Here is a 27543-nt window from a genome sequence, read left to right on the forward strand (position 1 = left end):
TTCAAAGGCTCACTTATAATTTATTAATGTTCTCGCCACACATCCGCAACAATCCTGCATCCACATTCTGAACAGATGACACTAACGGAAGAAAAATAAATAAAGAAATCACATCTTGCAACGATGTTTGTGAAATGCAATTCATGGCAATGTGCGAACTGTCAAATCTATATTCATCTTTTCTTGAATACACTGGAATTTGACTGGCCTGTCTGACAAAAATACTCAGGATTTACAGCATCGTCTCGAAGGACTCCAACGTCTGGGAACTAATAATCCTTTCTGATAGCAGCAAATCAATTGATTATCTCACTCCTCAACAATTCTGCAAGATCACAGGGAGTAATAGATTTAAAGTTGTTGCATTTTCATCTTTGGTGGTTAGGCCTTCATTAAAGTACATATTTTCTGCATTAGTGTTTTAGTCATAGGGATCAAATTAGCCTTAAAAAAATACTTCATGTCCAATAACTCTAATTACATTACATTGACAAATAAAATAAAATAAAATGGAAAAAAAAAATCAGCAACTTCTCCCAATCTTAAAGATGAACTTCCAGTTATCAATATAGTGTCGTGTAAACCATTGCCACCACAGACCTCAGTAGGGAGCTGGCTAAACAAGTGTTAACACTGCAAGAAATACTGAGACAAGGATTAGTGTTTGATTCTTCAAATTGATGTCAGTTACAGAGCTGGCACTGAACTGGGATCAAATCCAAGTCGGGACAATATCAGAGTGACAGGCTGAAGAGAGGTGGGGGTGGGGTAGGGCTGTGGGTGGGGGCGGGATGGAGTCATTTAATAAACATCGGAGTGCTTGTGTTTCATTGTGTTTGTGTGTGCAGATGTAAGCATATGTGTCACGAGTTCTGTGCCCACTGCTTCAGAGAAGGAAAGAAAGAAAGAAAAAAAAAAAAGGATTTTTGTGAGAAGCACAAGGCTCAGGGGGGGAGGTTATGGCCACAGGGAGAAGAGAGAGCACCAGGCTCTTTTGTTGTTCTCTGCTCTTGGTCGTGTCAGTAGTCCAGCTGTTAGCCACAGGTCAGTGGAGTGAGACACTATGCCAGGGAGCGCTGACGAGGTTTGATTCTAGGATAGAGCTACAAAGAAAACAACAGGAGAAATGATTTATTATTACATATTTAGTCACTGAAATCTTTGATGAATTCTTGTTTTGCAATGGTACATGTAAGTGGCATCTAACTAAAAAGTCAAAGAGTCAATCAGCTCGAGGGTAAATTTTCATTTTTGCCAAGTTAAACAAACTTAAATTTGGATAACAAAGCTGAAATTTGATTGAAAAAAAAATTGAAAGGGGGGTGGGAGGAGTGACGTTTACCCCCAGCAGGTTGCGGGGAACATAGCCCTCATTGTCCTCGAGTCGTGCCCACCACCACTCCGTTTCGCTGTCGTCTTGTCGTTGCAGGGTGGTGATGGCGTCCCCCTCACTGAACGACAGCTCGTCCGGATTTTGGGCTTCATAATTCCACAGAGCGTACACCGTCCCCTTGTTCATTACGCCCAGCTTCTCCTGAACACCTGCATGTAAGAGAATCCAAACAAACAGTTAGTATAATTTACAGTTCAGGATACAATCAGGATATTTAAGTATAATCTTACATTTGCTACATTATTTTTATTACAGCCTCAGCAATTGAACTCAAAGGAGTGTGATGTTTCTCACCATATAGAAACTGGGAACACTGGAGGTAGCCCTCTTCCATTTCCTCGCATTTATCCGCAGCAGTCTCCACATCGCTAATGGTGCTAGCAAAGATGGCGGCCCCTGACTCGACCAACAACTTACAGAGATGAACACTGTTGCAGGAGGCTGCACAGTGAAGAGGAGTCCTGTTGAAGTGCACACAAACAGGAAATATGGATACAACAGGTCACGTAAACCTTCAAATTCTGCGTCATCATCCTGTTTTCCTTATGAGGACTCACCATCCATCACTGTCAGCAGCATTGACGTTCACTCCAAAATCCAGCAGGAACTTGACTATGTGGTGATGTCCCGCGCACACTGCGTTGTGCAGGGGTGTGATGCCCTCGTCGTTGGGAGTGCTGGGATTCTCCACCTGGAAAAAGGAAGGACCGGGACAAAAAAAGATGAGTGCTTAAACTACATTCACATATAAAACAAATTAAAGTCTATAAATAGAATCAGAACACACCTCATAGATGATCCTCTGGACCAGGTCAAATTCTCCCTCCAACGAGGCGTCCAGCAGGAGAGCCAGAGGGTTAAACTTCACTCTGAAGCCATGACCAATGCGGTCAGAGTTTGGTTTTTTTAGGTTTGTTCGCTTCTCCTGTGATAATAGAGAGGAGGGATGAGCCTTTGAATCACTTTTATTTCTTTGAATAAAAGTCTGTGTATGTGTGTCTCTCACCAGTGGTTGTGAGACCCCTGTGCCACTCTCTTCTGGAGTGGTGACCTCCGGCACAGGGCTGGGCAGCGCCACTTCGGAGCCTCCCACGTTGTTGTTGCTGTTGTCCTCCGATCCCTCGGCTTCAGCGGGATCCACGTGTCCTTCTTTTGGTGAGGCCACCGGCTCGTTGTCATTAGCATCAGTAGTGGCAGGGGGAGCGTCAGAGCCCGGCTCCTCTTTGCCTGGTGTTGGCGCTAGCGGAGTTTCTGAGAGGAGATTCCCATTGTCTGTATCAGCCAGAGGGTCACCTCCCAGGTATACAGGAGGATTACTTGGTTGATAAAATGGTGTTCCATTACCTGCACCACTCCCACCTCCAGATCCACCAACTCCATTTCCCTCTATGCCTCCTGCAAGAGTGTTAAATCTCTGGTAGAGCAGTTTCTGGATGTTGGGTCCGCTGGGACCCTCTGGTTCTGTGATGGAGCTGCGCTTCTTCAGTGGTCTCGGAGCGTTGGCCAGCTTTTTACGGAGCACTTCGAGGTCAGCGTCGCTTTGGTAGCGCAGCGGGGAATGTACCATTGGCGTCAGCTTGGTTGGGCTGAGTGGCCGTGGTATGTTCTCCACACTGGGAGGAGGTGCTGACGGCTCAAGGTGCTGGAAGCTCTCATGATCGTCATATTCTCCGTCTAATGTGTCCTCACCACTGGGTTGGCCTTGGAGCAATGGGAAGGCCCCTCCTGACTGACCAAAAGGCAGAGGCGAGGGAGGCGTCGAGCTGGAGGGGAGAACAGGCTTCCCGTATACTAAGAGAGAGCAGACATGGTAGAGTTAAGGTTGAGGGCATTGATGCCATCATTACTTTCATTATTAATTCACTTTTTCATTTTGCTTATAATAAACAAGAGTTGGCAGTCTGAAATGCCAAAGTTAAAATTGTCTATCATATATCCTCAGAGTTTGCGTCGCCCCTAAAATTCCTTTTATTTTTTCACACTTGAAAACTTAAAAGAATTTGATTTATATGATATAAGTATATCATCACATTTCAGACTGCAACTAACTAAATATTCTCAATTTCTGGGCAAAAGATTCATAGAAAACTGTCCCAAAATCTCAGTTCTTACCTGCTTTAATAGCAGGCTTTAGTGGCTGGCTCTTTGGCGCCAACTGCTGGAGGTACATGTGATAGATGGAGCTAGAGTTCACGGTAGGTGGGCCCTTTCGGGGAGACTGAGGCCGTGATCCTCTGTCTGGGATGAAGGGACGCACTGCCACAGCTGGCGGAGGATCCAGTCGTTCACTCATTCCAGAAGGAAAGAGCGGTGCATTAGGCTGGAAGGTGGGGCTCGGTGGCACTGAAATACGCTGCTGGATCTGCTGGGAGGACGAGCCTGTGGCGGGGGGCACGCGGGGCCAAGCGGGAGCTGGTGGGTTTGGGAGTGGGCGAGGTGGGGGAGGTGCATCTTTACGGCGCTCCAAAGAGCTGGCTGAGTTTGCGGAGGTGAGGTGGGATCCGTATGGTGGTGGCTGCGGCTTGTTGATGGCTGGGGAGGACACAGCCATTTTGGAGTCTAGCACCTGTGAAGAAGCATACAGGCATTTATCATTAAAACAGCTGTTATATGCAGAAAAAAATGACAGAGTCACTCCTTCCCACTGAATAAAAATCCATCTTCAGCAGCCAATTTTCCGTATGTGCAACTGGTATCATACAGGCCTAGGAGGTTGCCTTGGTTACCCATAATTTGCATGAAACATGCCGACCCATCTCAAAAATGAGCCATTTTGGTCTCCAAGCTGTATAGAAACTCAATAAAGTGCAATGCAGATGAAAAGCAGAGAACATTCGCTTTCAAAGTAAAGGTTGTGCCTTATAACTGAAGCTAACATGTTTCAAAAAATGTTTTTTATTTTAAAGACAAATGCTCTCCATTTTCGGTTCCATTTCCTTTCAATGAAAAGAGTTTAGAAGGACGTACCTTTTCTGCACTTGGAGCACCGGGGGAGCCTGAGGGAGCACTTTTGCCCTGGGTATCAGTCCCTGAGTCTCTTCTCTCAGGAGGTTTTAGAGTTGCACTGGGCTTGCCTAGAGTAGGCCAACCAGTTTCATTAGCTATGGCATAAACAGGGCACAGTTAGTGGAGAGCAAAAGAAAGAAAAGATCACACAAATGACTTGTGCCGTCTTAAATGGCAGCTTTTTCTTATGACTAAGTGCACTGTGTGGAATATTAGTGATGACATTTCAAGACCACTAATAAATATAATGTTGGAAACACATAAAACAACTATACTGTTTTGACCGGTATCAACTGGAGAGGTCAGGATTTTTTTTTTAGATGCCCATCCTATTAACCAGACACAATAAATAAACCAAGAGCTCGCTTTATGTTACATTTATGTCCATCACTGATAACAAATAGACATCGATCCAAGGAGAAGATCTTTCCCATGAGCTCCCCCACTCTCACACATCAGAAGGGAGATTTTCTTTATTTCTTTTAAAAGTACAAACTGCATCAAATTAAATGTTTCAAGAGGCGCCGCTGATCAATAGGATCAAAATCCCGAGCCTTCACATTAGGTAGAGGAAGGAATTTATGCATATTAGTATGTTGCTGATTTTAGTCACGTAGTGTTTAACTTAGTAACTATTATTGGTAACTACAATGAAAGTTAAGATGATTTGTCTAATAACAGAGAATAATAACTGCAGAAAATGTGAAACTAAAAAGAAAATATGTAAAATTAAAAATAAATAAATAAAAAATAGTAATTTCAAACAGAAAGGACAGCGTGAAAGGAAAGAAAAAGATGACAAAAAACAACAGAAATAAGTGCTGCACACACAGAAATTATAATAACCGTCACAATCTGTCACACAGCAATAATGCTGGTGAGTGATGTGTTAAAGATGTAAATAAGTGCTATCATATATTAGTAGACCAGAGATTTTGACTTGTTATAGTAGGAAAGAACAGGTAGAAGAAACTTTGTCAAAAATCATTCCATCAGCTGTGATTGTAATCCACAAGAGTGTGTAAACATGCATAACGATAAAGCCATTGAACTGGCACACCTAAAACAAATGCACTAGTTTTAATGTTATAAATCACAGCTGTGCTTTTCCTGCTATAACAAACCAAAATGTTTTACAATGAAAAAAAAGTCTAAACAGTAACAATAAGGCAACACTATCCAGAGTCTAAAAGGGAAAAATCTGGGTCTGGTTCCTCACAGATTAATAGGAGTGACACTTAAAGAGTGAATCCTATGATATTTTAACATGCACAGGTTAAATTCCTCGTGCATGTAAAGCGTTTGACAGCTAAAAGTGACTCTCACAGCTTAGCTGTTGTGAGAGTTTGGCATGAAGGTTAAGGTGGCTGCAGGCCTGGGAATGAGGTGAAGTTAGAACAAAGCCACGATATTATGGACTGCTTTACATGTTAAACTTACGAGGCACTCAACTCAGCGAACCTTCTCAGAAGTGTATGAGAACACACAGGACCAGCAGCGCTTTGCCATCAGTCATGTGAAGCATGATATCAGCTACAATCAACAGCACCAACTTCGTGCAGCTTATGCTTTTACACAGCACCCCAGTACTTTCAAGTCACTGGCAAATCCACAGAGGAATCTTAATGACCAGTCAGTGATTTATGGATTCAGCCTGAGACAGTTGGAGCAATTTACCCATCACAGCAGTGAGTGATTAGAGTGTAGGTGGCTCATGGTGTGACTGGGGAGAGTTCTTAAATACTCAATTAGTCCACGCAATAAGAAACTCGATTAGATGGAATCAAAATTGTATGATGGATTACAATGCTGTAATATGGAGGGAGAAAAAAAGAAATCTGGGGCATGCTGTGGATCCTGTGCTACAATCAAGACAAGGTTCTGAAGGTGCCATCCTTTTGCTTATGCAGCGCTGTGCACTCACGGGACGTGCCGTCAGAGCCAGTGGAGGCTCCAGGGCCCGGGTGTGATTCTGGAAGGGACGGGGGAACCGGGTCCACAACGATGTCTAAATCAGACACTTTCCAAGGGCCGGGAGGCTTTCGCACACCGTCTGCCCCAAGAAGAGTCATCCCCCACCCAACCCCCACACCCAGTGAGACAGACATCACAAAGACAAGACAGGATAGACATGAAAGAGAGACGGAGAGACAAGGAAGGGAAATACAGGTTACACAACACAGGAGAAGAGTGAGGTTAGAGAGGAAGGGAGGAACGAAAAGCAATCACAGAAATCAAGCCCAGGTGGAGAATCAACTGAGATGTCAGGTAGGAAGGAATCAGTTCAGGCAGAGGAAGGAACTTCAGCAGCATGCAGAAAGTGTTCAATGTGTAGCTGGAAATGCTGGATTTATGATCCATCTGAACAGAACCTTGGATGATAGGACAGTATCAGAAACCTCCAAAGTCTGAAATCAGTGATCTCACTTTCAGACATTCATGCCTTCGTTGACCAGCTGGCTCTACAACAGCGGTCCCCAACCTTTTTTGTGCCACGGTCCGACAATATTTTCATGGAACGGCCTTTAAGGTGTCGCGGATAAATACAACAAAATAAAACCAGTACCAGTACCAAAAGAGAAGATTTATTCATAACACATGGGGAAAAAACCCAGGGAAACCAAGTTGACAATAAAAACGATTAAAAAAAATAATTCTAAAAACCAATAAAAACCCTGAAAAGCATTAATTTCACACCCAAGCCTCAACTCTCAAGGCCCAGTACCAAACGACTCACGGACCGGTCCAGGGGTTGGGGACCGCTGTTCTATAGGACCTGCACTCTCAGACTACATGTACTAAACTTGTCAGTGTTTTTTAAACATTTCTGCATTTTGTAAAAAAAAAAAAAAAAAATTAAAAATTAAAAAAATAGAAAATCTCCATGTGTAAAATGTTCTGGTTTAAACAAACCTGATTTAGTGCGGCCATGGTTGGCTTGGTTATTAACACCCAGAGTCTGAGGCTTCAGTGGATCTGGTGGTATGGTGTAGCCGCCTTCCTGTCGAGCCGGTACTGGAACCTGGATATATGGCCCGACAGCAGCAACACGACCCAGAGTGCCGGGAGCTGGCTGGGGAGACGGAGGCCCATTGGCTCTATTCAGCTATAAAAAAAAAAGAGAATGAGAAATGTTTGAGATGTCAAAACAGTTGAAAAGCGAAAACTGTATAAAACTTTCACTACTCCAAGGGTTTTACAGCTCCTCTAAGAAGACAAATGAAAACTTTTCTTTGAGTATCTATAAAAACTTTAAAACAGCATTTAAATGTGTTATTTTAAATAATAAAAAACCCCGCAGTCTATAAGCTGATGTCTTACAGAGATAGAGGGGAAAAAAACCCCAAAAAACTTTCAGAAATTTCCCGCCCCCAAAAATATGTAAACAGGAGATGTTAAGGGCTCCTAGTCTTACAGGAAGGTTCTCTTTTTGACGTGCCTCAGCTTTTTTCTTGTAGAGACGCTCCCTCAGCTCACTGATGCGCTTGTCCATAAGCGTCACTTCCATATTGCGCTTGTTCAGAAGCTCCTTCTGTTGCTGCAGCTTGCTGTTTTGCTCCTGATTCAACTTGTTTCGAATCTGATAATGATGAGCGAAGACATAAACAAATGCATAGAAAGACTGGACCAAGACAATCTGCTATGACTGTAAACGTAGCGGAACTTGTAAGAGTATGCACGACATGATGCACTAATTTCAACTCTGCATTACCTGAAGCTCCTGGTACAGTTTGCGGAGCTCCAGCGCTGCAGCACCGGTTACTTGGCCACCCAGGGACGTCTGTATGCCATTCAGCTTTCCTCTCCGCAGGTCCTCTAGCTGCAGGCTAAGCTGCTCCACCCTCAGCACAGCTGCCTGCAACTCCGCCTGCTTCTCCTGGAACAGGCTGCTAACCTGCTCGATCTCAGCCGCTGCATTTAGGAGGGAAAAAAAAAAAAAAGGGAAAAAGATCTCGATCAGCACCAACAGACAGCTTCTTTGTTTTGGGGGGAAAAATACTCCAAACCATTCATCAAAAATCAAATGCTATTTTTTATTAAAGAAACGAAAAGATACTCAAGACCAAGATTTTTCAGAACTCTTATTCACCCAAAGTCAAGAGTTCTAAATATAAAGTATGCACTGATATGAGATATAAATCTTCTTTCAGTGTCTGATAGACTGTGAAATAGCTCGAGCCCAGCGCAGTCAACCTTTCTGTGAAATAGTTACCTATCTGATACTCAAATATAACCGTCTCTAAAGAGTGGTGGTAAAGTTATGCACATATTTTAAGTATACGTACACAGGTTGCCATTGATGACCTTGCTGTAGTCCACCTGGCCTCTCATTGCGCGAATCTTCTTGAGCTTGGCCTCCTGGCTCTCTACACGTTCCTTCAGCCTCTGCAGCTTCTCGCTCTCTGAAACGCTTTGCTGCTGACGTCGCTCCTGCTGCTTCAGGTAACGCAGACGTTGCTCCTTTGGAAAGCAAAGCAAAGAGTGATTGATTCACAGGGGAAACCTTCATAAAACGGTGGTTTTAAACTGTACAATTTGTATATCTTTACAAGTTAAAACATAAAAACCCAACACATGAATCTAAAAATCAGCAGGGCACCACCCAAAGCTTAAAGGAAATCTAAAACTAGGCTAAATCGTTCTACTGAGTACGTTAAGTGAATTTCTGTGCCGTGTCAAGACGGTCTGAAGGCTGAAGAAAGGGTCAGATGACTTCATCTCCGCCCAACTGAGAATTGCTCCAGTTAAAGTCCTAAAATAGGAAATGACAGGGCCAGGTTTCCAAATGACTGCAGGGCTTCAAGTGGGCCTACTTTTCAGACACCACAACAAAGGCAATAAATAGTCTTTCTATCAGTGAGTCTACAGCGGGCTTTATTTTGCATGACTGATCAGCATACCACAAGCACGGTGGTCAGAGTGAGTTAGTGCAATGAAAAGTCACAGAGTGACAAGGTAGGCTGTTTGTGCGACGTTCAGCTCCTCCTCCTCTATTGAAGGAGAAATCCTGATAATAGACAGTAGGAGGGTAGCCACTGCATCTTTACCCATTGGTTTGTGAGGTCCTTTTCTGAAGCCTTGATTTTTAGCAGCATATTTAGAAGCACACTGCTTTTGGAGTATAAAGTGACTCTATAGTGCTTTGTTCATTAGCAAGATGTATCCATAGATGCACAGACGCAGATACTTGGCATTGATTAGCCAATTTTCTTTTAAATAATCCTTAGAAACAGTTCTCTAGGCTTGTTGAAGAACATTAAAATCTCTTCGTTGGATGTTGGCTGCCTTTTGTTCTGTTCTGTCCCACACTGCTTCAATAATGTTGAGGTCCTGGGAGACCAATCCATGGAAAATTAAATGAAATAATGACAAATTAAAATTTGGATTCATCATTCCATAAGACCTGTTGCCACTCATTTTCAGTCCTGGTTTTTTTTGTAGTTTGGCAATTCCTCTTTTCCTTCCTTAAGAGTAGATTCTTGATGGCCACCAAGCACAGCACTATGGACTGAAAGCACTGTGAACTAAGACCATTTCTGATGAGGCTTCAGTGAATCGTGATGGATAAACTGAGGATCCAGTTGCATTTCTCGGGTCTTGTGCCAGGTCTTTGCTGGATTCTTTTCCTCATCAAGCATGACTTGATGCAGTACTGTTCATCTGCATGTAGGTCGTGTTTTAGGCCTGCCACTTCCTTTGTCCTCCACTTGTCCAGTTTCTTCAAAGAAAGCACACTGGACCACTGAACAGGATATATAAAATTTTCTTCTAATAGTTCTTTGGGAATCATGTTTGTGCAAAAGTGCTTTTCTATCACTGTCAAATTGTGTAATATTTGGCATTTTTAAATGGATTTACCTAAGGAAACTGGAGCAAATTTGTTTTTGTAGGCTGTTAGTAACTGAGTGCCTAAAGATACAATTTAAAATTGGTTCTTTCCTAAGTTGTCTGTTATGTGTAGACACAGCCCTGGCTCATCCCTTGAATTAGGTGGCTTTTTATGTTTAAATGATTCACAAGTTGGTGTTAAGTGGTTCAAACAAAACAAACATTGTGAAAATGGTCAGGTACAAGAATGGACTGAAAACACTGAAAGCCCTTCAGAAAGCCTAGAACACTAATGTGCAAGACCACTTTATAATTATAAATATTAAGAAATAATGGGCGACTCAAGACTTGCACAGTACTGTAATTTGTCAAATAGCTGGACTATAAAATAAATGCCAAAAATTACCAACACCTCACAAACGGGTACCGACATAAACAGCTGTAGTCCTTACTAGTCTGCTGCATGTTACCTCGGGTCACTGACCTGGGCCTCTTAACTTGTGTTTGTTATACTGGTATCTTTTTAATGACAATGTCACAACATTATATGGCTCGCATTGTGGTTAATTACAGGCCTAGCTAGCTGCCTCTGTGTGATGCACCCATATAATGTATGGTTACAGCTTACTATCCAAGCTTTCTTGCATTAGCTAATAACTTGACTCCACCCTACGGACTTTCAGCTAAGCACTCGACCTGCTTGTCTGAAAGTCAAGCAGGTCTTTATTGATAATTATTCACAAGGATGCTTTTCACAACTCCAGATAAAATCCTGATGATGTGGAGCTGCAGCTGGTTAGAGAATAGCGCTAATTCCTGTAAAGACTTGAGTATCATTTCTGACCGACTGGACAATCCTGGCACAGTGACTCACACTGCATCCAATCTCATTCGTTACATAATGGTTTGCCCCCATTTCAGGTCACGACAGACTCTTTGGATGAGATGAGTGCAACAACATTCCACTTTCTCTCCGACAGAGCGGTCCAAGGCTGCTTTGTGTCCTGAACTTGATTGAACTAATGCCCAGGCTGCGTCTGTGGCATCGGACTAAATGACACACCATCAGGCCAAACCCTGGCCAAGGCTATGATTTGTCAGGTCTGCTATGTTACTCAGTTAAGTTACTGCAACAATTTTTCAGTAACACATCCCAGCATAAGAACATTTACCGACTTGTTTTAAGCACAGTTTTACAGAAACAAACACATAATATGAACTGCAAAAAGACGAGAAATATGGACACACTTGTGCTTCCAATGAACACATTTTGTTAGCATAAAACAAACTTTGCATAAAAGACCATGACTGTATTTGGAGGAAGGAGTCGTGGTAAGAGAATGAAGCTGCTGATACCTTTGCAACGAGCATCTGCTGCTGAGCCTCGATTTGCTGCTGCTGCCGTGTGGCCATCTCCTGCAGCTCCGACAGCGTGAGCTCCACACGCTGGCTGCCCACCTACACACCAACACAGGAACTGGTCAATACACTGAAATCTTGCCAACTACTCTTGATGTTGAACCACTGAGACTGATGATTAATAATGAGTTTAATGAAGGTGTTTTTCCTTATAAAAACTCACATATGACAATATTTTAATCAGGAAAAAAAGGCTAATTTGACAAAAAAAAATATGATTTATTATGGCTTTATAATTCCTGTACCAAAAGGTGACTGATTCAGCCTCAAAATTACATTTCATTATGCTCGCCTCTCAGCCAAAACATTAACATTTAACAGCAGAGCTGTTCAACATCTATAAGCAATACCTTTGTGCTTTTTTACACCAATATTCAGGTAAATGTTTGATAGCACTTTGCTATGATAACACAAAGGTCAAGTCAATAAATGCAGAATAATACGGGCCTGCAACATTACATAAGCCAAAAATATTATATAAGAAAAAGAAGCTGGAAAACAAAGCACAAAGAAATAGGTTACGAAGAGAAAAAAAAAAAGCCATTTGCAGAGATGATTTTAAAAGATGTCTGGATTCAGTAGCCAGAGGCTCAAACTGCAGTAGACTGCACAGTACTGAGAGCTGGGGACTCTTTCTCCAAAACAGCATCATTATGGAACCTTAATTATGATGGAGAATCAGTTAGTGGGCAGTAGGCCCGAGCCTCTGAGGAGCAACATGTCATTTGGTGTTCATACACACAGCATAAGCTTCGTATCGTATGAAGGCATTACTGAAGTATAAGAGTGGAGCTGTGACCAGACACGAGGCTGCTGCGTTATTCAAGCACACAAAATTACCAGAAGTTGGTTTTGTTACAGCAAAACAAAAACATGAATCAGTTTATTACATTTAGCTCTGGTTGTCCAGAACATAGAGTTCTAGAGTTTTAGCTAGAGGAAGCTGTGTTTCCATGCATAAAATAACCTGTTGTTGATGACCAGTAACACTGGAGAGCTTTATTCTTTGATGACTAGGTGGACTGTAAATGTGCACAAGCTCTTATTTTGCTGTTATATTAATACACTGATCATGTTCATCGTTAAACAGAGCTCGGTAACTGACGTCACTGTGGCATCACTGCACAATGAATTGTTTGGCAGACAAAAAAACAACTTCATTCTTTGCTACTTCATTGCTTTACAAAGTTTAAAAGAAAATGAAGTGTACGAAACTGAAGCTCTAAGGGAAAAAGTGAAATCCAATCAGCGTCAGTGCAGATCCTTACAATGCGCCAAAAAACCGAAAAGATTAGAGACCACAATGCCTCACGTACCCCTCGCATTCCCAATATGTTTACCCATCTTGTGTGTGGTGCAAATGCCAACACCACAACACAATTTTATCATTTTAATTCCCACAAAGCACAAGTTCAGTTTAGCAGTGGCAAATTTGGAAATGTTAAATTTATATTTAAGATGAATATGAATGAAGAACATCAATTATTTGAAACTGCTCTAAATTAGTGTTCTATAGTCATTAATCAAATTCCTTAACAAATAAATAAATACATACAACTTTGCCCTCTGTTTAGTAACTCAGACTTCTGTTTACTACCACAAGTCTGTAAGCTCAGGGCTGAAAACCTTCTTGAAACTTCGAGTCAGCTGTCAGCCCAGAGCTTTGTAATGAGCGGCGACACAAGCCGGGACTATTGATCATTTTTATTGATTGATCAGCGTGTGTCTGTCCATTACATTTTACATGCATAGCACAATCGAATGAGCTGAAGTCTGCAATTCACTTGTGTGTTTGTGTTGCTTTCTTATTGCTCATGTCTGTTGTCAGTGTTTGTCACTCTCAAATAATCGCCAACCTTCACATAAGATGTAAAAGAGCAATGTGGTGTGTTAAGTATTTTTTTTATTATAAAAGTAACAAATCATAGCTCACTATTCAACCAAGTGTTACAGCTGCAAAGATAAGTGAAAGAGAGCCCTGCACAACCAAACGCTACTGCAGCCAAACCCAAGACACAGACCCATGCAGCAAACTGTCGACTACTTATAGAGAGCCCAAACAGAAATTTAAATGAGAGAAGAAGAAGAAGAAAAAAAAAAGGTTTCACCTCCAAGAAGAGTTTTCATGAAGTTGAAATTTTGGCACCCATGTGTTCTTCAATAGCTCACAGAATAAAGGCAGGCTGGCTTTTCCCTACAGAGTTTTGAATTTCTAGATTCAAAACACTGACGACTACCTTTAAACAGAATACTGAGCGAACACGCTCCACCAAACTACAAGCGATATTGAAATGCTCCCAGCCTTTGCCTTTGGAAAGAGCACTGAGAGGGAGGAGACGATGCAGGAAATGTCATGGTGCCTTTTTTCCTTCAACAACAGACTGAAAAATGTAGAATACTGGCTCGAGTAGAGCTTAGTAAGAGGCATATCGTGTGTCAAGTGCATGGATGCTGGATCCAACACATATTTAAAGTAGTGGGGAGGACAATAATACCAACAACAATACCTGTAACTACTGCTCTGTTTGGTTAGAGGAGACCTGAAAAAAAAAAAACATGCGTCTTGCTGGGAGTAATTTCAACTTTTACTTTATTCAAAGAATGCAACAGTAGTGCACCCACATAGACAATCTTTTACTCCTTGGCATTTGTTAAGACTTTTAGTTATAAGGATGTCTAGAAAGCCTCATAAAGGCAGGAAGGGCAGCATGATGACTCAATCGAGATAGAGATGGGCAGAGTGGGGGAAGCCACTGGCACATGAACACGGCCCTGCTCAAATGCACTCAAGCAACACTGCATCAGTGACAGTTCCTCTGAGGGAGAAATCGACTCTCTCGTGTGGCGAAGAGAGAGAAACGCCCAACTGAGCAGACAGCAGGAAGAGAGGACGAAAGCAGCCAAGTGCACACTGATGAGGGACGCCGTTCTGCAGGATTTCATAAACCCATCTGCAAATTGTATACATTTGCCCACAACGACTGTAATTGCTTGCAAATGTAAAGTCGTATCAGGGTAACACTGGAGTAATTCCTGGGGATGTGTGCGACTAGTTGTCTGGACGTTTAAACATTGCTGTCCTTGCTAGTCGATCCCAGAAATACTAGTCTGTTAATAAAATAAGAACAATATGTTTAACAGCCAACAGCAACGGGACACCATCCGGGGATAAGGCTCTCTCTCTCAGAACCACTCTGCCTCCTGAGCTACAACCTACAAATCCTAAGCTATTAATTATAAAAGATTTCAAAGGAAAAGCAGCAACCGAGAAACTGGCGTCACAGGCAGTTTGATATTGTTGCCTGGGAGAAAAAAATAAAATCACTGAAATTATTAGTAATTTTACTAGTTTTGACTAATTCAATTAAATTTTTGGGTAGTGCCAATGAGCTGTCATTATCATTTATGGCCGCTAAAACGGTGATATAAAAAAAAATTAATTGTAATCATAGTATTCCCTACAGGGATCGCTGTTCTTTAAGATGATGATGATCAGCTCTGCTGGGCTGACTGAAAGCCTCTGGGGTTTGGGCAGCAGCAAGTGGAAAAGCTAAAGCACTGATCCTCTTAGCAACCATTATATCATCCAGCGGGCCGACTAATATAATCCTCTAAATCAGATATTAAGAAGAAACTTGGACACAAGTTAGTCTCAGTACTTCGAATGGGAGGAGCCATTCAGTGTCTCTTTCGGTCAGAAGTGACACTAATGATACAGAGTGTGTCATTTGGTGCCGATCAATAGCCAATTTCTATATCTACACTCTAAAGTATTACACTGTTCATTTCTGAGGCTCTCTCCTTAAGCACATTACTCGTGAAATAAAATAAAGCACAGTAGATTAAAGCGCCAAGTTTAGGTATATTTGTTGTACAAGGAGCTGTGGAGGAAATACACGCCTTTTAAACACAGAGCGCTCAAAGTTTTAAAAGTAATATCTGCAACCATCCACAAACACCCCCTTCACCTCGTGACCATGAAAGGTCCTTCATTACTCAGATGTTTGGGCTGTTTTAAGATTTTAATTTACCTGCTGAATATTTACATTTTGTTCAAAAAGATAATCTGAAAGCTTCGGTACACATCTGCGTTCGCCCTGTTCCCTCTATCAGTAGGGAAATCATCAATAAACGCCACCATGCTACTTTCATTAGCAGCCTCATCACAACAGAAGCAAAACCGCCATGTTTGACAGATGAGGTGATGCTTCAGAGCTCGAGTTGTTCCTTTCTTCTATCCATCATTTTCAAAGAAGCTTTTTTTAATGCTTTTTTGGAAACTGTACCCGCCTTACTATTATTTAAGGCTCACCCAGGGTTTCTATCTTAAGACGAATCCTCTCAGCTTCTGGTCATGATATTACTCCATCTTGGTGCATTCTTGACTGTAATTAATTCACCATTAATTCTGGCTAATCAAATCACTTTGATTTATCTGCTTCTTTACACATACTGACATCCATTCAAACCCATCTAGGTCTAACTGGAAACACATCTAAGAAAAAAAAAAAAAAGCAGGCCTTTTGTGCATAAAACAACATGCAGGAAACATTTAGTCACCCAGTGTCCAGTTACTTTTAAATACTTGAATACTGGTTCTGTAAAAAGGACTATACCTCACACGGTTCTTTTAATACTGACAAAAAACCTCAAATTAAATCTTAAAAATGATATTTCACTGTAGAATTTATTTTTAAGTACAATGGGCTATGTACATGTAGTCTATGGATGACAAAACTGTTCAGATCTTCTCAACAAAAACAAAGTTAAAAGTTGCAGATTTTCTAGGAGAATATACAGATAGCTTCTGGGTGCTTTTATGCTCTTGAAAACAAAACAAAACAAAAAAAACACACTCCCTTCATCTCCTGCTGTGCTAGATTCTTCCTTCAACCCTGAAGGTTGAATTAGTTACAATTTCTTGACCGCAACACTTTCTTGTTGAGAAATCTGGGACAGATGGTCAGACAGAGAAAGCTGTTCCCAGAGGCTGCTCTTATCGGAGTCATTCACATCTCTTAGTACACACATCCTTAAGCCAAAGAGTACATCAATGGGTACACCTGACAGGAAAATGCCAACAGTGTGTGGAAAATACACCAGAGCAGAGACAATCCTCTGATTTTGGAGTTAAACTTTTTACTATTATGGTGAAGCATGACCAAAACCTCCAAAACAAAGACAGGTATACTCCCGTTTCATTTCTAGTGTCTTTTATACTTCTATCTTGTAATGTGAACTATAGGTCAAATGTTAAAGAATACTACACAGAGATAGATATTTCACCATTAATTCTCACCCCATTCTCATTGTGCTTGTCTCCAGTATTTCCACTTCTGCGACTCATTTGCTCCTGAGATTGCTGACTCCCTGCAAAAAAAAAAAAAAAAAAAGGGGGGGGGGGGGAGAGAGAGAGAAGCAGTCACCATAAATAAATAAATAAATAAATAAATAAATAAAACCCAAAAAACCCAATATAGACATGTAGTGTACTAGTGCGACACTCAAGAGTGCAGGAGTGCAAAGATGAACGTACCGCACGCAAGTCAAGATTCAGAGACAACCACCATTGTCTGAAATCGTCTTAAAGTTCACTGGTATGATTGCACATGACAGGGGGCTTTAAGAACTGGGACAAGCACTGCTAACTAAAGCCACCTACCTCATACTTTTAATAAGTGTATAAAAATTCACAGCAGAGGACAGAAAACTGCCCTCTTTTCTGTAATAAAAAAAACAAAAACAAAAAAAACAAGAAAGAATGACCTCAGCTTTTATTTGGTATTTTATAGCCAATGTAAACATGATCAGGAAGACCACCGGGTAACTTGTATTTAAAACATTATAGACTCAGGCTGATAATACTTAAGAGTGGATGTTACACATAGCTGTTTATGTGGCTCTGCTCTATCCAGACAGATTTGCAAAAAGACATTAATGTAATTAATGTGCGTGGGATAGCTGGCAAACCAGTTATTCCATCAATATTCCCCTCTGAACAACCTTTGCTTTTTTAATTCTACAAAGCTTTTAAGAACATAACGACACTTAACCTATTTTAAGAAAGGCTAAACTAATATTTACAAAGCTCCAAAAAAGGAGAAAACAAAAACAGAGAGAAATCTGGGCTTTTTTGATGTGTAAAGTCTGCAAACGGCTTGGCTAGACTAGACGTGGCAGAAGAAAACAGAAAGAAAAAACACCAAGTGACACCAGTCTTCATTACAAGGAAGGCAGAACAGATGCCAAGAATTTCCCGACAGCTATCGACTCCACCCTCTACTGTTCAGCCTTCTGTGTGAAAAAACAAGCACACAGAGCAGAGAAAGCAGCAGACAGCACACACCTTGATCGCTGCTCTCAGTTGGTGAATCTTCGTGCCGGAGGAAGAATTTGACTTCTTGTTTCCGAGGTCCCCATTTCTGCATGTGTTCATACATCATGTGCTCAAAGGGGATTGCTCGCTCTGAAAAGTTAAGGAAAGGTCGACCAGGTTCAGTCATTTACAATAGGTACACTGATTTTCAGCTAGCCTGGTACTTAAATGAACAAAAAACACTTAACTCTAAAGCTCAGTGATTAACTTGTTATACAGTCAGTCGGCACTTCATTAGTTACACTCTGCTAGTACTGGGTTGGACCCTCTTTTGTCTTCAGAGCTGCCTTAAATGTTCAAGGCTCAGATTCAACAAGGTGCAGGAAACATGCCTCACAGTTTTTGCTCCATATTGATATGACTGCATCACACAGTTCCTGCAGATTTGTCGGCTGCGTGTCCATCATATAAATCTCCCATTCAAGCCCAGCCCAATGGGGCTCTATTGGATTAACATTGAGATCTTGTTTATAACAAGTGTTTACTTGTGTTATTGTTGCCTTCCTATCAGCTCAAAGCAGTCTGGCCATTCTGCTTTGACCTTTGGCATCAACAAGGCACTTTCATCCAGACAACTGCTGCTCACTGGATATTTTACTTGCAGGGTATGTGGTAAATAATGTCTTGGATATGTATGCTGTTTCCCACTTTCCCAATACTGTGTATTACTTTACACATTAACACACTTTTAAATTCAGGGGGGAAAAAAAGCATTTTTTCCAAGTTGTGAAATTATTTCTTGAAGCACAAAGTTAAAAAAAAAATATCACTACAGCAATTTAAAAAAAAAAAAAAAAACACCTTTCTAGTCTCTCCTACTTCAAAGATTTTCTTTCTCCCAGACTCCTCATTTTTAGTTGGGCTTCTTAAACACGCAAGGCATCAAACTGCTTGTCTCTGAGTGTGATGCCACCTGCCATACATTTGCAGGGATTATGTGTGTGAATAATTCACTTTATGCTAATTCTGTTTACATCGTAGCCATACAGACAATCTCAGAATTAAAATGATGATACCCCGAGGAAGAGTCCACTGATAGAGATGAATATTTACAGCACAATGTGTATGCAGAACTGAAAAACATTGAGACCGAGACAGTAGGTAGAGACAGAGACTGAGAGGTTTTAGGAGGGTTTTGGGGCAGCCAGTTGCATTGTCAGGCCTCACATGACTGCATAACGTGAGGTCAATAAAGCGTTTTACTGGAATGCTGTTTTCAACTGAGCAGTAGGCCTTTAAAAACCGCTGATAACACTGGGTGTGTCAGCACAGCGATGGTGATGGGACTGAGTGGAATCTGTTGTGACAGGGGCGTGAAGTACACTGGCACATAACCCTTTTCTCATATTAAAATTTGCTATGTGAACAATTTTATTCCATTCAGGTAAGCATGTACGGCCCCATTCAGCACCTCAACTCATTTTTTTTTAAAGGGCTTGTTTTTACATTAATAAAGAAAGCTAAAGGCTACTGTTTGAGAAAATGAAATTCTTGTGCATGCAAATGAAGTGTCTGGCTCAGCAATAATGGGGTTTCAGATTACTTCACCTTCAGGCATTTACAAGAGACAACCGCTGTTCTTTCTCTTTAACGTGGCAGCGAACTGGATGCTGCTTCCTATAAGAAAGGCAGCGCTCCCTGTTCTGAATATTAAACACTTCAGCAGGTCCGTGAGAAAGCTTCAAACGGGTCTTACCGTTGCCTCTCCACACCTCGGCCAGATGGCAGCCGCTCTCGCCGGGCTCTTTACAGAACTCGACGACATCGCGGCACGTTGTTTCAGGGGTGATGGGCACCTCAGTCACGGCCTGCTCCCCGTCGCTGAGGTACACTGTCAATATCATCTGAAAGGAGAAGGAAGACAGTGAGGGGAAAACTGAATACAGGTGCTCAACAGTGGAATATGAATGACACAGATTACAATAAAAACAATGGAGTGTTTAAGGATGAATGTTTACCCTCTCTATTGCTACAAAACCTGCTCTGCTGACACTACATTTCCCTGTTGACCAGCCCAGACTGTGAGTTCGAGCTAGCATTGGACTCGTGTCTGTGCCTGCCAAATTTCTGTTTACTATGATTAGTGTCTGACATAGCACTGAACACAAAGTATGAGCTGAAAGGTAAAACATATCAATACATGCCTTCACATGCCTGTGTCGGCTCTCAACTTCCACCAGTTTTTGAACAACCAGCAGTTAAATCACATCGACTTGACGGGTGTATGATCTAAATGATAGCCCAAACTCTTAACTCTTAAGGACTGGTTAAAAAAAAACTCTAAATCTGATAAGACTGAATGAGAAACAAAACATAGGCGATTTATCATCTTTACACTTTATAATGAGCTATGAGTAAACTTCAAGCTGCTTCAAGTTCTCCTGCATTAATCAGACATCACAATGTCTGCAATGTGCATGTCACCTTTTGACTAAGCTATTAAGAATGAAACTGAGTAGCTCAGCAGTTGAGTATTCAACTAGTCATTTAAGTTTCACACTTACACAGTAAACTGAATATGTTGTTGTTGCTTGTTTAAAAAAAAAAAAAAAAGACATGTCATATTACTTTTCGTTTTATTACTACATGAAAACATGAAAATAATAAGAAAATATATCTTGGGCAGTGATGTTTTTTTTATCTGATCTGGCTTCACACAGTCTACCTAAATCCTAACCCATTCACAGGTATATGATCACCCCCTTTGGACTTTCTTGTAGTTAAGATTTTGTTATTTTTCCCCTCGTGCAAATCAACAGACAATCCATTTATTCAGAAAAAAAAAGCCATGGTCACAGTCACACAAACACTCAGTGCTACCACTCAAGGATAAGGGCATGGAAAGCAGCCAATGCATAAATAAATAAATAAATAAATCCCAAAATCCAGATCGTCTAAGATGTTAAATCATTTCTAAGACGATTCGGTCACTGCAAAGTACTGAATCACCGGGTTAAATACATTTGTAGGGCATGTTAATCTATGAATTTAGGTTGCTAACTACGGGCAACATTTTTTTTCTTCCATAAATTGACAAAATGTTTCTAGGCAAGCAGGTTTTGGATCTTATAATAAGATTATTCAATATCTATGTAGAATAAAACTAACAGTAGGATAAGAGGCGCAATAGGTTTGAATATTTTACTTGACAAAAACATTTATATACCTTGTTTAAACCAACAGACTTTTTTTGCCCTGTGGGAGGTGACACATGTCTGCACTGATTATGGCAACCTCCTCTATATTCATCGCTACTGCACATCACCACAATATGGGTTTTTTTCCCCTCCTGAAGCGTCAGGCAGATTTCCATTGTTTCCTGTGGGACAAAGCACTCTCGAGTGTTGAGGAGTGCCTTCCTGTTTCATGTGACAGGCCTCACTCGCCCCTCGCCTTCTGTGGCATGTAACAGAAAAGCGGCACTGAGAGGAGTTTAGCGAACAAAAACAGCCCAAAGAAAAACTTCTGTAACAAAGAATGTTTTGCAGGGATGCTCAAAATGACGTAAACGTGTTTGAAAGGATCACTTGGTGCATGCTAGACTCAATTTCAGCTCTTTCTCAGTAAACAAAGAAGAAAAGCGTTTGCTTCCAAGCCGTCCCACTTCGGCAATTTTTATACATGTTTCACTGCTTTAAAAAACACCAAAACAGGGACAGCCTAAGCCTAGAAACTTTTGAAGTGTGATAAAGAAAAAAAAAGAAAGAAAAAAAAAAAAGGAAAAACCCTACACTATGGCTTAGTTGTAACTCCTAGAGTTTCCAAGAGTACAATGGGAGGCAGAGTCTTCAGTTATCAGATTCATCTACTGTGGAACCACCTCCCACTTTATTTCTTTTTTTAACAGACCTTTTTAATCTTTCATTCTTGATTTTAAAAAAACTAAAAGGATTACGGCTGGGGTTGGCTCAGGTTGCACTAAACCACATTTTAATTATATTGCTAGAGGTCTAGGCTGACGGGGGACCTCCCATAATGCACTGAGGACCTCTATTCGCCTCTCTTTCATTTCCGACACATTTTTTGACACTCGCTCTGTCTTTTATTTCGCCCCTGCAAGTTAAGCTTTTACATTTCCATCCTTATTCTGCAGCCATCTCTTCTTGTCAGTTTTGGGGCCATCTAACATGCTCAGTATTTATGCTATGACTGACGTTATATAAACGCTGTTATCCTCTGGCTGACTTCTAGACAAAAAGCCTTTTCATTTACATGCAATATGGTTCAAAATGCCAATTTAAAGCCCCCAGTGTCAAAAAGAGGTAGAGAAAGAAAAGAAAAATCTAAAGTGAAACAACTAATACATCACTGGAAAAGTGAAGAGATCACAAATTTTTCAACACTGATTTTGCTGACTGGCTTTGACTTTGCTGAAATACAAATAATGTATAAGATGAAATGTTCCATGTACATACTTTGCGTACACATGGCTTCAGGGTGCATTTTCAGTGCCACAATAATTGCCAGCAAGCACTATTGTCATATATAATCTAGCTTTAGTCACCGAACCTACCTACAGATAATTACTCCAGGAGTTTCTCCAGGACAAAGTGACTCATCCTTTGTAATGATGCAACTGCATGATTCATTGACATTTTCTGCAGCAGCCAAAATTAAACGATATGATCTCTTGTCCCAGAGATCCACTCAGTGACTATGAGAATCAACAACCTGCATTTTCAGACAAGGATGGTAAAAACATAGAACTAATGCTGAGACACCAGGAAATCCCTTTGTGGCTCTGCGCTGTTTCTTACAGTGTTAATATGAGCTAATGGATTACCTTTTTGGGACTGCATATGCAACAGCGTTACTGGGGGAAAGAAATTAAATCTGAAAGATCTGAATGAAACCTCAAATGGGTAAGTGGTTAAGATGGATGGATGGCAGAAAGAAAGAAAATCTTTTCTAAAAGTGTGGCAGGGGTTGCTACAAGCTGCATAATGACATACACCACAATACAGTAAAAACAAAAACAAAAATATTGAGGCTACTAGGCTGCTAGAGAGAACAACAGCTTGAATATAAAGAAGACTAAGGCATTCTTATTTGTATTTGTTATACAACAGCTTCTAATATCCCTTATAGATTAAACTAAAAGGAGAAAAATACTATAAAATCCATCAAAATCTGCAGTTTTTCTTCTTTTTTTAAAAAAAATGACAACACCACAGGCCTGCATTCTGAATATCCTTGGCAGCATACCAAAACAAGCCTTTAATGATTAAAAACACATAATTAATCAATCAGACAAGATGAGGTGAAAATTTAAACTAATCACAGCACCTGCAGACTAAACTACACAGAAATCTAGAAACTACTAGATATATCCAAAACAAAACAGAAACTGTGATCCAGCTGAGTGATCACTGGGGATACGAACCACCCTCACTAAGTTGCGTCTGCCCATACTCTTGGCTCTCTTGGCCGCCCTCCGTTTCCTCTTGATCTCCCTCTTTGGTGGCCGGTGATGTTCCTTTGCCCAGATGGGGTTCTCCTTGGAAAGGCTAACGAGGCCACGTAACACTATAGTCACAAATCTCTTCATCGTGGCACTGCCGCTTTTGCGGGCACGAGACTTAGATGTTATGCCATCCTGAGCAGACCTCTAAACCCGACAGTGATGCGTGCATTAGAAAAGTGCTGCAGAGGAGACTTGAGAGGAAAAAAACACAAGCTGCATGTGCAGTTCGAGCAGGGAGGGGGGAAGAGAGAGAGAGCTAGTGTGAAACAAACAGCCAGCGAAAGAAGGAGAGAGCAAGGGAACAAGAGAGTGTCACAGGGTGGTGGGTATGGATGGAGGAGGGTGATGGGAAGTAATTTTACTGGAAAAGTGTCCCTGGGATGTGCCTGTGGCTGCAGCACCAACAACTCCCTGCTAATGAGAATAGTTTGGCCACAGCTGTGACTGGCAGGCAGGTCAACACCATCATACAGAGCCAAGAAAGAGATTATGCTTATACTGGGCTGTGCATGACTCAAAGGAGTCAATGCATTATACTACAGTGGACACCATCTGGAGATCATTTAACTTCTGAGAGGGAAAAGGCATCATTTAGTGCCCTGACCTCCAGCACACATCAAACATTTCCTCACATAAATCCAGTTACTTACTTATTCTTAAAGATGGGCCCTGAGTGGAGGGAAAAATGTTTAAGCACATTACTGTTTTTTGTCTATAAACTTGAACCATTCAAACCATCCTTAAATGTCATAAATGTAAGACACTGGAATACAATACTACTTACATACTCCAGCTGTAACCGAAAACACAAGTAACTGTAACCCAGCAGAAGCCCAAATGTGTGGTAAACAACACACTATGATAAGTATTGGTCATGAGTCTGTATGGTAATCTGGTCAGACACAAACACACAGCTTAATCACAGCTAAACACAAGGAGGCTGTCAAAGTTGTCTCTGACATTCTGGACTAATAGTCCATCTCATGCTGCCCAAACTTGCCAAAAACCACTCGTCAACCGTATGGAGGAAAGACGAGACAAATGATGTGAAACAAACTGAAACATCTGAGTAACCGTGATTCCTGCAAACTACAAAATTATCAAGATATATATATTTTTAAAGCGTTCCTTTAGTCGGACTTCAGCACTCACCCAATGTTTCATGTTGGTTTAACAAATTTTATCTGGCTTTGCTTTTACAGACTTATGTAGATGGCTCTTACATGTCTAATACTTACGAAGTGCAAACACCTTCACTGTTAAATTTTTCCTTTTACTTAGAGTCGTTTTTAAAGTGTATTTTTTTAAATGAATAAAATAGATCTATCAGTCCCAAACGGAGGGAACTTGTTAAATAAATCAATTTTGATAAAGTCATACCCAATTAAACTTGATATTTTTACTTTTTAATGATAATTGTTTTATTATTTCAAACAAGTATATCTACAAAAATGTGAATGCAGCAATAATATGCATTGTTTACTTTTCCCTGTAAGTCAGGCTCTGCCTGGTTCCACCGCCTGAGATTAATGCCACTTGACAATCTACTCGGCTCAAAAGTTCCCCTTAACAACAGAGCATTAGTCGACGCAGCCACACAGACCTAGATCTGCCAACGTCTCATTGGCTGCTGGATTCACGCGAGAACCAAGCGGCTCGCTGCCTCTCTGCTCGACTGGCTCTCTGACTCTGATAGCCTGTTGGTGCCACAGGGTACAGCTGTCCACCGAGGCAATGGTAGTAACTGAACCTGAGAACTGCCGCAAATATGGACTTGCTTCTGTGATACTTGGTACTTCTGGAAATGTACGAGCGTCTCTGGAATGGTGATCAAGAACTATACAAATTTACAGCCAACTTCAAACCAATAGTCTTTTGGAAAGACATAATACCAAGAGTGAATCACCTCCCCCCCTTTTTTTTTAAATGACAAGATCTCACTGAACTGACTGTAAATTTATCCCTTGCATGAGTTCATGTTCCGCTCCCGATTCCCACAGTCGCTGCCTTCTCAGCACTAAAGACAACAAAAGAGGTCCCAACAATGCGCTACTCCAATAGGGTTGCCAGTCAGGTATTCTTTTCCTTGCAACACAGAGCTTCTTGAACAATAACACCAAGGTAAAAAACAAAAACAAACACACACACACACAAAACAATAGAATGAAAATATTTCTTGGCTTAGCACACCTACTATACCCACAGCTTTAAATACATCATCCATTGTGTAAGAGCATTTTTTGTAACACGAATGAATTACAGTATGATTATCACAGAGATAGTCAATCATACTAATCTAACCTGCCCTATTGAGACACACAGCGTTATAAATCTACCTGCTAACACTTGATAAGATAGGTCACATTCTGATAGAATTCAAAAACTGATCACATTGTGTTTATAATTTAGGATCCTTTATAAGGTTTGCGTCACTCTTTTATTCTAACGAAAAAACTGCTGTGAAATCATAAAAGCCATAGTAGATCATTTAAAAAAAGAAAAGACTTTTATGACTAGGAGCTGATCTGCCTTGAGATTATCTAAGCAGCAGTGGGAAAAGCAAACAAACTCATATCAGTCAGTTAGAACTTGAAACTTGTGTGTGCATGGGCGGTTAGTGAACCATATTTCTGTTTTTATAATAACATATTTAGGAAAAGCCCCACTCTTACATGTTTATGAAGTCCCCTAAATGCTAAATGATACGCTACATGTGCACTTACCGGCATCATATTGGCAACTCTGCGGGATCACAATCAGCGGGCATCGGCAAGCTGACTTTTGACTTCCTCGCTTATCTTCTATGGCACCAACGGAGAGTCAGCAAAGATCCACCTTGCTAGTTATGGGCTCCGATTAACTCCAATGTTACAACCAAATGGGCCTCAGTCCTCGCTGTAGACCAAAAACAGCGAATTACTTGAAGTACTACAAAGCCAAACACTTTAAGACATCTGACTCATACTACAAAAATAATATGTAATGTCACCAGCCGCAGGCATCAACTTAAATTGCCCAGGCGTGGCTCTGTGCAGCGGCTGCTGCTACAAACAAGCTAGCTCGCAAAGCAACGCCGAGGCAAACGACAAGGCAATTACATGATATTACTACGCAGTGTCTGCAGATATACTCACCAATGTCAGAGACGAGTCATTGTTTCAGCGAAAAAAATCTCAGCTCTGCTACAGTGAAAGGCACGCAGCTAACCCAACCAGCTGTCAGCCAGCCAGCTAGCGTTATCTCCCCCGGTAAGGTGGTAGCTGTGTTAGCTGGAATCAGAGATGGCTAGAGGACGGTATGCACGTCGATGTCTCCGCTCTCGTCGGCCCTTTAGCTTGCAGTGGCCGAACATCGGCACGAGCTGTCGACAGAGAGGGTGGGTTTTTTTTCAAAGGAACGAAAATAAAGGTTTAGTTAGTTTTTTTCTACGAAGGCAGCGAATCATCACAAGCAGGTTAGCAGTGCTAGTTCACGAAAATACACATAGCTGGAATCCAGTTGTTGACGGTAGGAGGGGCGGGGCTACATGGCAGCGGCGAGAGTGTCACGGCAACGTAGAAAGTCAGGAATCTGACGTCACCACCAGCCATGTCAACTGCAAGCATACAGTGCTATGAAAAAGTATTTGCGTCCTTTCCGAATTCTTACTTTGTGTTTCAGATCATTACATATGTTTTTTTTAATTTAAATTAGACAAACATAACCCGAGTAAATACAAAATTGAGTTTTTAAATGATGATTTCATTTATTAAGGGAAAAGAATCTATCTAAACTTATATGGCTCTATGTGAAAAAGTAGTTCCCTCTTGTTAAATTAACTGTGGAATTAACTGTGATTAACCACTTGCTCTGGAACACAGAGTTCAGTTTCACTAACCCAATTACCGCCAAATAACTAAACATGTTTAAGTGAACCTGACAAAGTGAAGTAGGCTAAAAGATCAAAAACACAAAAACACATCATGCCACAATCTAAAGAAAATAAATAATGAAAATCGAAGTTATTGACATCATCAGCCTGGGTCTGGGTACAAAACAATTTATACATGTTTGGGA

At 41.1% G+C, this 27543-nt stretch overlaps 1 protein-coding gene across 7 annotated transcripts; it reads right to left on the reverse strand.

Annotated features, from left to right (window-relative positions):
- ppp1r13bb (protein phosphatase 1, regulatory subunit 13Bb) lies at positions 1 to 27003 on the reverse strand. 7 transcript variants are annotated; one of them, XM_063494592.1, is made up of 19 exons: positions 26622 to 27003; positions 26211 to 26382; positions 19720 to 19867; positions 17994 to 18113; positions 16947 to 17017; positions 11585 to 11686; positions 8686 to 8860; positions 8112 to 8311; positions 7839 to 7979; positions 7313 to 7505; positions 6324 to 6452; positions 4361 to 4494; positions 3506 to 3959; positions 2400 to 3184; positions 2181 to 2318; positions 1951 to 2084; positions 1688 to 1854; positions 1343 to 1542; positions 1 to 1103 (listed from the first exon to the last, which is right to left on the reverse strand). In XM_063494592.1, the coding sequence occupies exons 2-19, from the start codon at positions 26217 to 26219 to the stop codon at positions 1062 to 1064; spliced, it is 3342 nt and encodes a 1113-aa protein (XP_063350662.1). In that variant the 5' UTR covers positions 26220 to 26382; positions 26622 to 27003; the 3' UTR covers positions 1 to 1061. The 7 variants fall into 7 exon arrangements, with proteins under 7 accessions (XP_063350662.1, XP_063350661.1, XP_063350658.1 ...); XM_063494591.1 differs by having other exon boundaries at positions 7815 to 7979; XM_063494588.1 differs by lacking the exons at positions 26211 to 26382; positions 26622 to 27003 and adding an exon at positions 23407 to 23683 and having other exon boundaries at positions 2400 to 2644; positions 2738 to 3184; positions 7815 to 7979.
- Positions 27004 to 27543: the final 540 nt, after the last annotated feature.

This window comes from Pelmatolapia mariae, linkage group LG15 (genome assembly GCF_036321145.2).
Source record: "Pelmatolapia mariae isolate MD_Pm_ZW linkage group LG15, Pm_UMD_F_2, whole genome shotgun sequence".
Taxonomy (NCBI): Eukaryota; Metazoa; Chordata; class Actinopteri; order Cichliformes; family Cichlidae; genus Pelmatolapia; species Pelmatolapia mariae.